The sequence below is a fragment of the Lepidochelys olivacea genome (assembly GCF_965140295.1).
Source record: "Lepidochelys olivacea isolate rLepOli2 genome assembly, chromosome: 1".
NCBI classification, from domain to species: domain Eukaryota; kingdom Metazoa; phylum Chordata; order Testudines; family Cheloniidae; genus Lepidochelys; species Lepidochelys olivacea.
Genome location: NC_140411.1, coordinates 95,818,446 through 95,835,140, shown reverse-complemented (window position 1 = coordinate 95,835,140; position 16,695 = coordinate 95,818,446). Strand labels below are relative to the sequence as shown.

The window sequence follows — 16,695 nt, the reverse complement described above, 5'->3', positions numbered from 1 at the left end:
AAGGAATAGGTCGAAAAATACAGTTCTGCCTTACTTAATAAAAACGAAATGAAACATTTTAAACCTATCCAGCTAATGAACTACATTTTATATCTACCCATTCTTTTAGGGGAACAGTTGCAGATATAGAAGCCTTAAAGTGTTTCCTTTGGTGTATTTTTAACATTGCCCATATTATGTTCTAGATCTTCCAAGAGCAAGAGATCATTAAGTTGTTAGACTTTCAGTTTGTAACTAAACATAGAATGGAACACAGAATTGGAAAAAAATTGTAAAAGACTATGGAACCATCACAGTCCGTGGCAAAATGCTTGTTTCTAAGTATAACAAATGAGTCTATTTAGGCTAAATTAGAAGGCATTTTATACATTTTGATGTTTTTGCAATGCATTTGCCGGTAGCTGTACTTCTTTATGTTTCTGTAACAAATGATTGGTGACCAGAGCTTGAAGGTATGCCTCTATCATGCAAATTAAAAATAATCAATGTTAGCTTCCTTTTTTTTAAGTGTTGAATAATGTAAAAAATACTCCTGGAGAAAAGTAGAGAAACAAGTACTATTAAACAAGTGCTGTTTAACAGCTATGCCCTAACATTCTTATTTATTTTTTCTTTTCTTTTTGCTGTTATGTTGCTAGAACATTAAAATATTCAAATTCTATATTTTCCACAAATATACTACAATGTGAATAGCTTTTCAAACTATATAGATGTTAGAAAATTCTATGAAAATATTTTTTGCAAATATTTCCTTCCTTTATGTTGTATATTAGTGGAGGAGAAAAGAAGAGTAAGACATTGAAAATAGATTATAAAATATATTACATATGAAAAATGTCACCAACTGGGGGACAATGCCCTATTTAGTTAAAATAAATAAAGCTATTCAGCAAAGATATGAAGCAGGCAAAAATCCCAAAGTAAATCTTCAAACCTTCGCTAACTTCCATTCCAATCCCACCCTCATTGAACTACAAATGAGAGTTAAAGATCAGTTAGCTTGTGACACACTAAGGCAGTGATAAACAAAGGCTCAGGAGTCAAGTGGCTCTTCAGTGCATCTCCTGTGGCGCTTTGCAACACACATTAAAACACTGATTTAATTATTAACCAACAAAAGTTACTAACCAGTCAGGATGCTGGTAAAGTAAAGTAATAAAAGCCATGGAAAACATGTCATTTTTGTTTGAGACTAAATACCCATCTGTGCAGCAAGTGAAAACGTGAAGTTATCAGAATTTTACATTTGACAGCTTCTGAGGGTCAATTAAATGAGCCCAAAATAACTGAAATTTGGATTGATGACAAGTATCTGAACTTCTGGATAAATATCCAAATGCCATTCCAAGATTTGAGATTGAATCTCTGTAGTATTGGGTGCTTAGGGTGAGGTATTGAGCACTCTAAACCTCGGCCAGAATTTCAGCACACACACACACACACACTCCTGTTACATGTGTTCAGGGGCCTGCATGTATGGATGTATGGAGCTCATTGCAGGACATCAGCAAGAAGTAGTCATCTTAATGGATACCTACAATGCGACAGGAGAAACAAACATTAAGGTTTTTGTTTGTGTTAAGTTTGCATTCATTTCTAAAATGTAACACCTATCTCTACCTTTAATGAACACCTAAGATTTACAGTTCTTAAGTAATCGTGATCAGTGTTTTACTGTCAGGTTGGCTCATTTGCTGAAAAAAATTATAACCTAGGGTTACATGGGCTTTACTCAGGGAATTAGTACTGAGGCATTAAAGTGATCTAAAATCTTGTAATTTTCATCAATATGCTGCCTTCTATTAAACCTGCAACAGTCAACATGAATATTAAGTTATGATAGGGTAGTCAACCCTCCAAGATTATCCTAGTGTTTCCAGGAATTAAAGATTAATCTCCTGGACACTGTTGCAAGACATCTGCAAGAAAAATCATGGCAAATTCTCAAAGTGAGTATTGACTGGTGAATCAGATTTATCTTATCAGTTTCTTGTTACTTTCATACATTCCGGGATAATTTTAGTCCATCTGGTGTCAGAAGTGTTGAGACAATACTTGCTTGCCCTTCTCAACCATTTTATGACACACTGGTGGTGCAACTTGTTATGAAGCTACCATAAAGTCAGTGCGGTCTCACAGTGACCAAACAACTGTCTCTTGAATAATAACAGCATTTTTCACTTTCAAAAGTAGTTGTCATAAATATAAAGGGAAGAGTAAACACCTTTAAAATCCCTCCTGGCCAGAGGAAAAGCCCTTAAGGGTCTCCATGTCAAGGTTCCTTCCCCACTCTGAACTCTAGGGTACAGATGTGGGGACCTGCATGAAAACCCCCTAATCTTATTTTTACCAGCTTAGGTTAAAACTTCCCCAAGGTACAAACTATTTTACCTTTTGCCCTTGGACTTTATTGCTGCCACCACCAAGCGTGTAACAAATATATAACAGGGAAAGAGCCTGCTTGGAATTGTCTTTCCCCCCAAAACCCCCCCAAGCCCTACACCCGCTTTCCTGGGGAAGGCTTGATAAAAATCCTCACCAATTTGCATAGGTGAACATAGACCCAAACCCTTGGATCTTAAGAACAATGAAAAAGCAATCAAGTTCTTAAAAGAAGAATTTTAATTGAAGAAAAAGTAAAAGAATCACCTGTTGTAAAATCAGGATGGTAAATACCTTACAGGGTAATCAGATTCAAAACATAGAGAAACCCTCTAGGGAAAACCTAAAGTTACAAAAAGACACAAAAACAGGAATATACATTCCATTCAGCACAACTTATTTTATCAGCCATTTAAACAAAACAGAATCTAACCCATATCTAACTAGATTGCTTATTGACTTTTTACAGGAGTTCTAACCTGCATTCCTGCTCTGGTCATGGCAAAAGCATCACACAGACAGAGAGACCCTTTGTTTCCCCCTCTCCTCCAGCTTTGAAAGTATCTTGTCTCCTCATTGGTCATTTTGGTCAGGTGCCAGGGAGGTTATCCTAGCTTCTTAACCCTTTACAGGTGAAAGGGTTTTTCCTCTGGCCAGGAGGGATTTTAAAGGTGTTTACCCTTCCCTTTATATTTCTGACAGTAGCAGATCCATTTTTCAAAATGAATGATTTTCACAGTGTCTATTGAAAACATTGTGACTGAAGGCAAAAAAGTACTATTTTATTTATGACAACTGGTATAAGGACCCTGAGTATAAAAACTGTCTTTGCAAAGTTGATGAATTCACATCTGAATGTGTTTTGTATCAAGCATTTTCCATTAAGTATGAGGGGAGATGAGCCAGTGCCATTCATGTGGAACGTACAAAACCCAAATGCTGAGAAAAAACAGACCTCCAATTGGAGCTTTAAAAAAAAAAACCCACAAAAACAGACACAATTCAGGAAAATCTAGTGACAGCAGCAGAATTAAAAGAAATTCACTCTGGCATGAATGATTCATAATTTATTATAGTCAAGATTGTTGTCAAATTGCTTCCAAAGTTTTTACCAGAATTATAAATTTTGAAAGGCGCATTATGGATTTACAAAAGCAACTAACATTGCAGAGAACGTTTCGGCTCTGAAATCACAGGAACTTTTAGTTAATGAACTTTTAGTTAAATTAGCACTTTTCCCCTCGATTGCAACAGATGCCTCAAATGAGGGACATAGATTTTACCGTGTAACTGTTCATTATTTTTCAAAGACAGAAAGGACTAAAAACGGCTTATTTGATTTTTACCATGGTAATGATGAGACAACTGATGCCACTGCTCTCCACATTTCAAATGTTTTAAAAGAAAACAGCTCAGTACAAGCTGTGTGTCATGCTATATACCTGATAACACCTCTGTTAAGTTTGGGAAACAGGTCAGTTTACCAGAAGCTGAAACAACTGAATGGCAGATTCAGTTGAATGCAAATGCCATGAAATTATAACTATTAAAAATGCCATGAAAGCTTTGAGTTTTGACGTTTAATGTCTTAGTCTGAAAGTGCATAGTTAGTTCTCTTCTTCTACTAAAAAGACAATCTCAGTTCATTTTTTTCCACTTTTTAGAAACTGAGTATAAGGAACTTCTGTGCCATGTGCCAACAAGGTGGCTTCCCCTTCAGTCTGCAATAGATCAGTGCTTGCCTGCATTAAGGCATATTTCACTTCAGAGGGAAGAAGAATGAGCCAAGAATCTCTTCCTCTTTGTACTGTTTACTTCCTACATAACCTACTGGGGACACTTTATTAAGCACTTTAAAAAAAGCTAGAATGCAACCATGCCAACTGTACAAAATTAGGCTGTGCCATGAAAAGTTTACATTCTAAACTAAAGAGAAGGAAAAAGGACAAGTTCTATGGACAATCAGTCTAGTTTATTGTGTGCAATGTCTCTCTATGGAACAGAAGACAACTTGAGGAGGAAGCAGATAAGGCACTGTCAAGATGCATCACATATTGAAATCATACCATTTTGCAAGTTATCAGTTTTCAAACAAACATCAGTTCTCTCACTGGACAATGAAGTGCAATGTTTTGATACTTATAGGTTGGCTGGTTTCTTCACTTTGAGATTGATTTCAACAAGCTATATGATTGCTACTTCGTTTTACACCAACTAAGAGGAGTAAATTTCAAAGGAGCAAAGAATTGATCAAAGATGGGTGAAAGTGTTTAATAAATACCCCAAAATGAAAAACAGACAAATTTTTAAACTCTTATCTTTCACTGTTTCAAATACCAGTTTCAAATGCATACAGTGAAAGGGTTTTCAGCTTAATGGATTCAGCTTTGGAGCAAAGAAGTGAACGGATTAAGTGAAAGCATTGTGGTGTGAAAGTTATGTTATGGGTGCAGCCAAACTACCATATGTCTTGTGCTGACTTTTATGAATATGTCAAGGAGTCTCCACAGTTACTGAAAGCAGCACGAAGCAAACTAACTTGCACTAAGAGTGACTCTGGGAAAAAGGCTTCATGTTGTGGCTGGCCTTTGCTCGAAGTGGCACAGAGATGAGGAAGGAGGAGATGCCCTTTGTGCCATATATTTTCCCATTGAGTCAATGTGGGGGCGGAGAGCACAAGAGTACCTTAATCCCTCTCTGTCTCTTCTCTAACTAAATGACAAATGAATGGCCAAATAGCTATTAGAGACATCAGTAATTCTTGCTGGCCACCAGCCTAGCCAGAGAGTAGTACCATTTGTCTGGAGAATAGTTATCATACCTATATTTTAAAAAGGGAATGAAAGTGATCCAGGCAATTACAGCCTTTTTAGTTTAGCATGCAAACTTTAGAACAAATTGTGAAGGAAATAATAATTCAATTCATGGAGGCAAATAGTAATGGGGATGTAAGGTGACACGCGAATAACCAAATATACAGCATCCCAGGCTTAACTTGATATCCTTCTTTGAGAAAGTATTTTTTCAGACAAGAAAAATGCAGTGGATCTAATATACTTGGACATCAGTAAAGCATGTGACATGATACCACATAGGAAACTGTTACATTAAAGGTGGGGATTAGTACAAGAATTATAAGGATAAGGAACTGGCTAAAGGGGAGAAGGCAATGGGTTGTGCTAAAAAGTAGAACTATCCGAATGGAGAGAGGTTACTAGTGGAGTTCCTCAAGCACTGGTTTTGGGACCAGTCACTCAATTTTAGTATTGACCATATTACAAAAAGCAGAAGCATCCTAATGAAATTTTCTGATGATACAAAGTTTGGAGGCAGTGCAGAGGAAGACTGGCATATTATATGGTAAACTCTGGATGATTCTGAAGAGAGGAGTAATAAATGAAATGAAATTTAATACAAAGTGCAAAGTCATGTGGTTAGGGTCGAATAAGTATTTCTGCTACAACCTGGCGGCTCATCTGTTCAAAAGTGACAGAGGAAAGACACTAGGGTGTATGGGTCAATCACAAGAGGGCTAGGAACTACCAATGTGATACACCTATGAAAAAGGGAAACATGATCCTATCCTACCCAGTTTATTGCACCCAATGCAGCATGTATGATTACCTGTCCTATGGGCAAGTGGCATATGTGTGCATTTGGTGCAAGAAGCTCCTGGCCCTCAGACTGTGTATGGGCTTTGGAGACCAGAGTGGCTGAACTGAAGGAGCTGAGGAGACAGAGGTACATAGATGAGATTTCCGGGACACAGTAGAAAGGTACCACCCCCAGTCTGACAGCCTCTGTGCTGTTGAGGAGGATGAAAGTCCCAGGGAAGGAGAGCATCTGACTGGAGCAGAGGGAAACAATCCCATAGTTTGGACCCTCCATTCAGATGATGATATGATAACCTTTCACACTGAGGATACTTCTCCAGGGGAGGGAACTCCAGACTTAGAAAGAGACAGGTATTAGTAATTGGTGATTCGATCATTAGAAACATAGATAGCTGGGTTTCTGAGGACCGGAAGAACCGCATGGTGACTTGCCTGCCTTGTGCGAAGGTTGTGGATCTCTCGAGACATCTAGATAGACTTATGTGTAGTGCTGGGGAGGAGCCAGTGGTCATGGTACATGAAGGTACCAGTGACATAGAGAAGGATAGGAGAGAGGTCCTGGAGGCCAAATTTCGGCTGCTAGGTAAGAGATTGAAGTCCAGGACCTCCATGGTAGCATTCTCTCAGATGCTCCCAGTTCCACGCACAGTGCCAGTTAGACGGGAAGAACAGCAGAGTCTCAATGTGTGGATGAGATGATGGTGAAGGGGTTTTGATTTATTAGGAACTGGGGAAACTTTTGGGAAAGGGGGGACCTATATAGGAAGGATGGGCTCCACATAAACCAAAATGGAGCCAGATTGCTGGCATTTACTTTAAAAAAACTGCTCTACGATCTTTTTAATGTTAAGGGCTGGGGGAAAGCTGATAATTGTGGAGGAGCACATGGTTCGGACATCCCTTAGGGGAGGATCTATAAACAGAGAATCTCTATGTCCTAGTGAGGACGAGAGGATGGAAAATGATAAAATACAGGAAAGGTCTGATCAGAAACAGTCAAATAAAAAAAAAGAGTCCCATTCAATTATATCGTGTAATGGCAGACAGCTAAAAGGAGACAAGTTTTTAAAGTTCTTTGTAACAGGGTGATGGCTAGGAGAGCCAAGCCAGGCCCCTCTTAGCCCACCTCTGGTTAAAAAGGGAATTAATTGGGGCTGGCCAGAGAGGAGAAGATGCACCTGTGGGCCTGAATAGCCAGCATGCTATATAAAGGAGGGTAGGGATAGGATACAGAGGGACCTAGACAAATTGGAGGATTGGGCCAAAAGAAATCTAATGAGGTTCAACAAGGACAAGTGCAGAGTCCTGTACTTAGGATGGAAGAATCCAATGCACCGCTACAGACTAGGGACCGAATGGCTTGGCAGCAGTTCTGCAGAAAAGGACCTAGGGGTTACAGTGGACGTGAAGTCGGATATGAGTCAACAGTGTGCCCTTGTTGCCAAGAAGGCCAATGGCATTTTGGGATGTATAAGTAGGGGCATTGCCAGCAGATCGAGGGACGTGATCGTTCCCCTCTATTTGACATTGGTGAGGCCTCATCTGGAGTACTGTCTCCAGTTTTGGGCCCCACAATACAAGAAGGATGTGGAAAAATTGGAAAGAGTCCAGCAGACTCTGTTACACATGGGGGCTTGTCCGGGATTTAGAGCCAGCGAACGTGGTTGACGAGCCTGGACATGGAGACCACCCTATAATGGCTGGTAAAACAGCAGGAGGAAATGCAACAGGCTCTGCGAACCATCCAGCTGCCCCACCAGATGGAGATGCAGTCCTTCCTGCCCTGGCAGGCAGAACAGCAGCGGAGCCTACAAGACTTTATCAGGGAGCAGACCAATGCACAAGCACAGCTCCTACAGCGGGTGGTGAGTCCTGCAACGGGCAAGGGCACCCGACCCCTGGGCTGGGGACTGTGCAAAATGAGCCCGGCGGATGACCCAGAAGCATTCCTGGGGACATTCAAGCAGATGGCCACAGGCGCCGGGTGCGGGAAGACAACTTGGGCTCTTTGACTTGCGCTGTACTCGGTGGGAGAGGCTCAAGTGGCCTACCTGGCACTGAGTGAGGAGCACGCCCAAGACTATGAGACTGTACAATCCGCTATTCTAGAGCGGTTGGGCCTCTCGGCCAGGCGCTACTGGCAGAAACTCCGGGCCGCTTGCTGGTGAGCCTTTACCAAGAGCTAGCGGACTGGGCGACCCGATGGTTAAAGCCAGAGATGCATGCCACGGCAGAGATTATGGACAGTTGAGTCCTGGAACAATTACTACAAAGCCTCCCTGAGGCCATACGGGTCTGGGTGAGGCGACACCAGCCTGATATTGTGAAGGCAGTGGTCAGATGGACCGAAGAATACATCGAGGCTGAGGGACCGCAGAGGGAGGACCGGCCCCGGAAAGATAGAGAGCCGGGGAGGAGACTGCCCAAACCATTTTCCGGGGCGGCCCTAGGGAAGAAGGGTGAGCCCTGCAGGACACCTGAGAGACTGGCTAGGCTATGCTGCTGGAAATGTGGAAAACCAGGACATATAAAACGGGACTGCCCAGAGATGGAGTGCGGGTGGGCCGAGTTTTGTGGGTGGACCCAGGTAGAGAGGCGGTCAGGGAGAAGTAACCTGATCACCATCCCCAAGAGGGTGGGGAGAAAACCCCAAGCTGGCCTGCTGGACACAGCATCCGGGTGTACGCTGGTACAGCAGGCATTGGTAAAACTGCATTGGCTGGTCGGGGGGTGGGGGGCGAGATTGGCCCTTGGCTGCATACATGGGGACAAAGTTTTTCCAGGTGGCCCAGGTACCCCTGGAAGTGAAGGGCCGCTTCAGGTAGAAGTGGGTGAGGGTCTTGGAGGGGCTACCATATCCGGTGGTGGTGGTGGGCAGGGACTGGGGCCCACCACCAAGAAGGAAGTGAGGGGGTACCCCGGACAGGGGGGCATACCACCCGAGCCAGAAGGCTGTGAGAAATGAGGATGGGCCAAGGTCTGTCAAGACTGACAAAGCTCCTAGAAAACAGAAACCAGGGGGTGGAACTGCAGGGGGCCTACCTGGGGGAGTTTACGGGCCTGGACCCCTCAGAGGAAGGGCCAGACCCCGCGGAGGGTCCCATGGATGTGGCACCCACGGCGAGACCCCAAACCCACAAGAGGGTGTGGGGGAAACTGAGGCAGAGAAGGTCCCACCGAAGGAGGGGCCACGCCCAAATCACCTGAGGAGACGCACCTGCAGGACTGAGTACCCAGCCTGCTATATAAAGCTGTCTGGAAGGAAGCAGGGGAGAGAGAGAAAGGAAGGGGAGGAGTGTGGGGCTCTAGATTCCTGCTGGCTGGGGAAGCTAGCAGTCTCCCAGGGTGTTGGTCTGTAATATACGTAAATAGTAGGTGGTGGGGATGGGCGCGAACAATAAAAGAGCACTGGTGCATGTACTTTGGGTTCGTCTCTGACTGAGTTTGTAGAGGAGCTGCGGAGAGCCCTGTTACATGCTTATATACCAATGCTAGAAGTCTAAGTAATAAGATGGGTGAACTAGAGTGCCTCGTATTAAATGAGGATATGGATATAATAGGCATCACAGAAACTTGGTGGAATGAGGATAATTAATGGGACACAAAATACAAAATATATCGGAAGGACAGAACAGGTTGTGCTGGTGGGGGAGTGGCATTATATGTGAGAGCGAAGTAAAGTGAAGTAAAAAATCAAGTAAGTAATTAAGTGAAGTAAAAATCATAAATGAATCAAACTGTACCTTAGAATCTCTATGGATAGAAATTCCATGCTCTAATAAGAAGAATATAGCTGTAGGGAGATTACTGACCACCTGACCAGGCTGGTGATAGTGACTGAAATGGTAAGGGAGATTAGAGAGGCTATTAAAATAAAAAAAACTCAATAATAATAATAACAATAATAATAATGAGGAATTTCAATTATCCCCATATTGACTGGGTACATTTCACCTCAGGATGGGATGCAGAGATAAAGCTTCTTGACACTTTAAATGACTGCTTCTTGGAGCAGCTGGTCCTGGACCCCACCAGAGGAGAGGCAATTCTTGATTTAGTCCTAAATGGAGTATAGGATCTAGTCCAAGAGGTGAATATAGCTGGACCACTTGGTAATAGTGACCATAATATAATTAAATTTACCATCCCTGTGACAGAAAAAAACACCACAGCAGCCCAACAGTGTAGCAGAACACTTTGTTCAGAAGTAGAAACAATGTGAGTGAGAATAACCAAGAATGAGGTAATCTGAGTGGTAAACATATCCAGGCAAAGATCTGATAGATAGAACAGTATATAAGGCAGGCAGGCAAGAGAGAGAGAGTGCACACAGGCAAAGAAGTCGGTTGGGAGCTAGCAAGAACAGTTGCTGGAAAGGAACAAGAAGAGAGATCCAAGGGCTTACCAAGAAGACAGAAGAGTTGCTGAGAGGGTTGAAGAGTTCCAAAGAGGGAAAAAATGAGAGAGAGAGAGAGAGTGTGTGAATGAATAGGTTGTAAAATGTAATTTTCTTATGTAAAACTTAAAATATAAGTTAAGGCTGTTAGCGATCTATTGCAGACTGATCTGTAATAGAGCGCATCACTTGGAATAATTTAAACTGTATGCTATTGTAGTTTAGATCTTCTTTAACTTGTAATAAGGAATGTGTCTGATTTTTATTTCTAGATTATACTGTAATAGGGATTATTAGTTACATCAATAAAAGATACTTTGTTTTGGAAAGACAACTGCCTGTGTCAATCACTTTATCAGAAGGTTATATCCGTGTCCTTCAAGCGTTTCCTGAGTTACCGGGGAGACCCATTCCCCAGGAAGAGCACATGAAGGGGATGATAGGCAGGTTAGTCTAGGGGTGCCCCAAAGCCTAAATTTCAGGGTAACATTAGAGATAAAAACTACATACCATGCTGTGACCTAAATTCTGACTAGGCCACTAGACACTACCATAATAAAGTATAATTTCTGTGGACCATTGTCTTGTTCTAATATAATTGAAGAAAAATATATTGTTGGGATCAACTGTGTTGCTAAATAAATAGCAATTGAAAATGTACTTCTAGTAACAATGTCAACTGTCAGCAAATCCATACTAGACTTTACAAGCAGAAAATATTGTAAACTGTTTTTGGAAAGTATAAATTCATCCCAGCTCTTACTGCAGCTGGTTCAAAGGGTTTTAATCTCATGTATCTATACATTCCCAAATACTTTTCAGCTGGCTTTCTAACTAGGGAGCCAAGCAGATTTTTTTTTCACTAAACAGTCATTCCCAAGTGTTACACACAATGGGGTTAATAGGTGTTGCACTGCAGGCTCTCTTTATTGAACAAACCTTATCCTTCATATTCCCACTCACTCAGTGAATTAATTTCAGTTTAGTCATTTAATCACTCATCTATTTCTTACCTTCATAACTGCAGGTACCAAGACAATAGAATAATTGGATATAGTTAGTGGAACTTCCAGATTGGAATAAAAAAATCCACCAAAGCCAGTTTACAGATAAGAATGCTTTTGTCATGTGCATCTTTGTGCTGCCTCCCACCGTACCGCTAGTAATCGCAACAGTCTTCCTCCCTCTTGCATCCCAGCCAGCCACCCTGTTTTTAGTCAACACCTTCCTTTAAAAAGATACTTTATGAAGCATTGCTCTAACAATCCACTCTGGAAAGAAATTTAAATTAATTCCTTTGTGAGGTGGGCTGCTATTGGTCAATCCTGACTCTTCCAAGAAATGGCAATATTGGCTGACAACCACCACACATAAGAGGCCACACTGAGAAGAAGAAAGGCTCTTCCAAACCTGCTCTCACTGCCACAGACAAGAGTAGTATTCTCCTCCCTTCATGATGGTTCTCCCCATCTTCAGCAGTTTTGTTTTTAAACACACTATTTTAAAACTATTCTCAGTCTAATTTAAAATAAGATTGTGCCCATCCATGGATAGATCAGCCAGGAGTGATCAGCCAGGGAAGATGAAACAAGAACCATTGCCCAGAATCGCTAGGTACAATATCGCTCTCAGGCCCCTGTGCACTAAGGACTAAGTGAGATTTCACAAAAGCACTGGGTTTTCAGAAGCAATTTAAAGATGAGGAAGGAGGGTGTTTCACACACAAGATGCAGGATGAAAGGAGCTGAGAGGAGAGATAAGGAATACGATGTTTGGGATCAAGAGAGTGTAGGATGAATTGAAAGCCAAGTTTTAGATGAGGTCTTCTTTGGAACGTAGCTCCTTTTTATCTGGGAGTGCAGAACACCCAACCTTTTCTAATGCCATTCTCCCTGCTATCCACTAGCCTGCCCAGATAAATAGTGACCTACAAATACAATTGTCAGACTCCCTTTGTGGAAGTCAAGCTCGTTACTTCGGTGTACATACTGTGAGCACTGATATAAAGATAGATGTTTTCATTTCTGAATTGAGTACATTTTTTGCCTTTGATCTCTTCACACACACTCTAAAGTCCATCACCATACACTTGCATCTGTAACATCAAGTGGAAAATAAAGTCACCTTCAATTTCTGGGGATGTAAGTAAATTAGAGTTTTATCTTGGAAGAAATACATGCACAAAGATGCACACGTACTAATACAGAAAGCATTGACTTGCCCTCAGAAAGGAATGATAAGGAGTAAAATGCTTATTTACCCCCCCCCCATAGTGATCTGTGAAATGAGGATATTCCATCTTCTATTCTCTCATATTTTGTTTGCCTTGTCTATTTAGATTGTAAGCTTTTCAGGGCAGGGACTGTTTCTTAGTATGTCAGCAGCTTACACAGTGTTGCTGATTTTTAGTGAGGATATCTTGGCACTATTTTAAAATAGAGAATAATTTCTCTTTCCTTACATGGCAGTCTGTGAGGGGAGATTAAATTACTAAATAAAAAAAATGATCAAAATAGTGATTAAATAGATGCTTAAAATTACTCTGCAAGCAGAGAATGTGTTTAAAACTGCAACACGAGAGTCCTACTTCATATTACAGTATTTCATCTATTAGGTCCCTTAGTTCAAACTCTGTCATTCAGCTGCTTTGTAGTTCATTTCATCCATTTATCAATATGTAGGAAGACTGTGAATTAAACCCAACAGAAAGAGAAGTATGACCCATCTTACCATTTACCTTGCTCTACATCATGTCTGCATGCTGCCTTGGGTGGTTTCCTGTCTGCTTTTCAAAAATAGAAAATGTTAACAGCGGGGAAATCCTAGGTAGCTAGTAGGCAGCCCATTGGTATATATAGTACATGTGGATTTATATATATATATATATATATATATATATATATATATTGTACTAGAGTTGCTAAATTCTATGTAACCAATGCCCAACTCTGATGGATGCCCAGTTGGTTCTGATAGATGTCTGGTTCTTCATGTCCAATTCTATAGTAATTGAGAACTGTAATCTATTTTGAAAAGTCATTCATGTCACCTTGATAAGTGAAAGTTTTGCATTGCATTTTTATATAATACAAAAGTGTAAAATCCCAAAGAAGGGGTTAATTACTAGAAACAATGAAATGTTTCCAGAGATCCAAACTCTTCCAAAGAGATTCATGAATTTGATGGTCATAAGCTTGCATGGGTTCAGAGGCTCAGAAAGGGTTGGGTTAAACTAACCTGTTCTCTCTCCCTGATAACTTCTCAATCTTGTTGTGAGCCCACAGATCAAGTGTGGACTTTTGTGCTTATATTAGTTTACACAGTGCTCCCAGGATCACAAGAACCCAAAATGGGGAAGTAGCTATATCAGAAAATATTATGTGAGTTGTTCTATATGACATAAATCCAGATTAAATGCAAGTATAGCAAAAAAAAATAGTCACAAAAGCTTTGTGGATCTCAAGCTCCAATAACCATGTTTGAGAACATAAAAAAACCCAGGTTTAACAAATCACCTCTGGTTCATGAGCACAGACTGTAGTCAACTCAAGTCTAAAATGTAAAGGTGTTCAAATTTCATGTCATGCATTTAAGAGAGCACTAATTATGACCACCACAATAAAACAAATTATTTAATTTATAAATTAAAGCCTCAGGCAGGAAGAAAGAAAAAAAATCCTGTGAAGCATTAGAATCAAATTCAGCCCTGGGATAAACTGGTGCCACTCAGCTGAAGCCAAGTAAGTGGCACCTACTTACATTATGGCTAAAAATAGAGCCCTTTGTGTTTTGTCTCTAGTTACTGCAGTAACTATATAGATTCAGAAGATAAATTTCTATAAACCAGCACTGTTTTCTTGGTATCTCTGGGGAAACAGAGGTTCTCTCTCTTGCATCCCAGAAGCTCTACCCACACATCTACATGAAGGGGCATTGAGGATTCAAAGGCCCTGATTAGTGTATGTTTAATTCCATGCCAATTCACAAAGGTACTTAAGCATATGTATTAAGTTAAGACCATGCTCAAATCCTACTGTGCATGCTTACAGTTCAATGTGACTGAAGCATATGTTTAAGCATATGCTGATGTTTTCCTGAACTGGGGCATAAAGATCTTCTCCTCTAACAAATCTAGAATATTCAAATAGCAGCTCATTAGATCAGGATACCACCATCCATCTTCACAGTATCTAACAGGCTGTCTTAGAAACATCACTGGTACATCAGAAAAGAAAAATACATCAACTGCAGTAGAGTTGGTTGGTTCTTGCTGTTGTCCCTCCACAGTGTAATACTTTGAATAAGAGTGTCATCTTGTAAGATTACTTTCAGACTCAACTGATGTCATGAAGTATCTTTTTGAAGTAAGCAGCATATAAAAAAATCAAACATTTTCTAAATATTTTATTTCCAACTCATTTTTAGATGCTGGAATGTTCAAAGGTGCCAAAGGGAGTTAGGTGACCAAATGCCATTGAAATTCAATGGATGGTGGGTACCTAGCTTCCTTAAAATACTTAGAAAAATTATATTTCAAAAGTCTATTAGAAGATTTAAAAATACATAAAAAGTATAACATAAGGTGGCCAATAGCACTTTGGGGTTTTATAGTAACCACCTTATTATTTTCTTTTCCATTAGTATTGAATGTTTTGAAAGATTTAGCATGATCACAAAACCACCACATACCTGTGGTTCAATAGCATGCCATTACCTTATCTGGTTATTTAGGAGTGGTCACTGGCTATAGACAATTTAATAGAATAGTAATGGCCAAATCCACTTACCACAATGTGGTTGTACATTGTTTTCTCCCATGTTTCTAGGGAAGATTTGAAAGATGTCTCTATTCAACTGAAAATTGTATCTATTATGTTAAACCAGTAATTCATCACGTCCAAGACATTCTACCACTATTTAGTTGGATTAAAACATCATTGTACAAGTATCATGATTTGCAGTACACCAAATGTGTGCCAACAGACACCAGTCACATTAAAAAGATACAGATTAAGATAAAGTTCATTGCAATATAGATGAACATGTAGATATAATTCCTATCTTTAGATAATTTTCAGTCTTATTTTGTACATGTTCTACTTCATGAAGCTCAACTACTTTGCTTAGATAAATTTACCACAATCATCTCCAAAAGTAGACCAGTAGTGTTCCTTAGAGGCTAATACACTCATTCACTCTTAAAAACACTTAAATAAGTGGAGGTAGAATCATAGGACTTACAGTCAGTAATTTGCAGGATTCTCTTCACTTCCCCGCTTCCTGATCCTCCGCAACCATCCTCGTCATCACAGTCTCCACTGACTTGTTCATCCATACTTCCACCGCTGCCCGTTTGTAGTAGACCCCACTTCTCATGTTTAGGAAGTGATTTGCCCTGCAACCGCTGCAAGCACAAAATAAAATATGCCAATCATCAACAGATATGAGATAGCTTCAAAAGGTTCAGAAATTTAGAATGGATGAGCTTCCAAAAGTTCACATGCTTCTCTAATATCAAATCTCCAGTCTGGCAATCAGGCGGCTGGACTGACAAAATCAGGCAACCCCCCTTGTTATATTTACTGAACGTTTCTGTATTCTAGCCAGCCTACTTCAGGTTTTTTGGGGGTTGCAGAGGTGTATATTTTAAAATTTGATCATGGGGACGGAACTCAGAACCCGGATTTCCTCAGCTTCAGTTGCTGGTCTACCAGACTGGCCAAGTCAGTTGGACTCTCTGCCTCTTCCCCATATATAAAATGTAAATATTAATACTTACAGTAGTTTAGTGATTAATTAGTAGTATTTATTCACATAGCACTTTTATCTCCAAAGTTCAGTGTATATGTAAATGTCATTACACTTTCTTGAGCTTCCGAAAAGATTCAGATCAGTACATATTCCAGATTAAGTTGTAATTTTTTATTTTATCTGAAATTACATACAGTAATGCATAGAACAGTACCAGGGCCAGAGCATCTGCTAATGTAAATTGGTGCTGTTACATTGACTTCCATGAAGTGGCACCAAATTACACTAGCTGAGGCTCTGTCCCTGGGATTCTTTAGTACAACAGTCCAAGATTTTTTTCCCCTTAAAGCAGTTATGGTATATATTAGTTACTTCATCATTTCAACAGTTCACACTTGGGGTAAAATTTTTGAAAGCAGCCTCTAAATTTTGCATATTAAAAATTGTTTGGTGAAGATGGTGGGTTCATAGTTCCAGGCATCAGATTTTTGGATTCAAATTACTATTGCCAAAAGTAATGTGACCCTTAAATGAGAACAAGAACTTAGTACT

The 16,695-nt window shown here is 40.3% G+C and overlaps 1 protein-coding gene across 1 annotated transcript in view; it reads right to left on the bottom strand.

Annotated features, from left to right (window-relative positions):
- The window catches only part of GPC5 (glypican 5), a gene marked incomplete at its 5' end in the record, with an annotated part of 1,121,527 nt that overhangs the window by 519,822 nt on the left and 585,010 nt on the right, over positions 1-16,695 (bottom strand). The window contains one exon of the mRNA XM_084617294.1: positions 15,634-15,796. Within this exon, the coding sequence (XP_084473420.1) occupies positions 15,634-15,796 (163 nt within the window). The remainder of the gene's footprint in view (positions 1-15,633; positions 15,797-16,695) is intronic.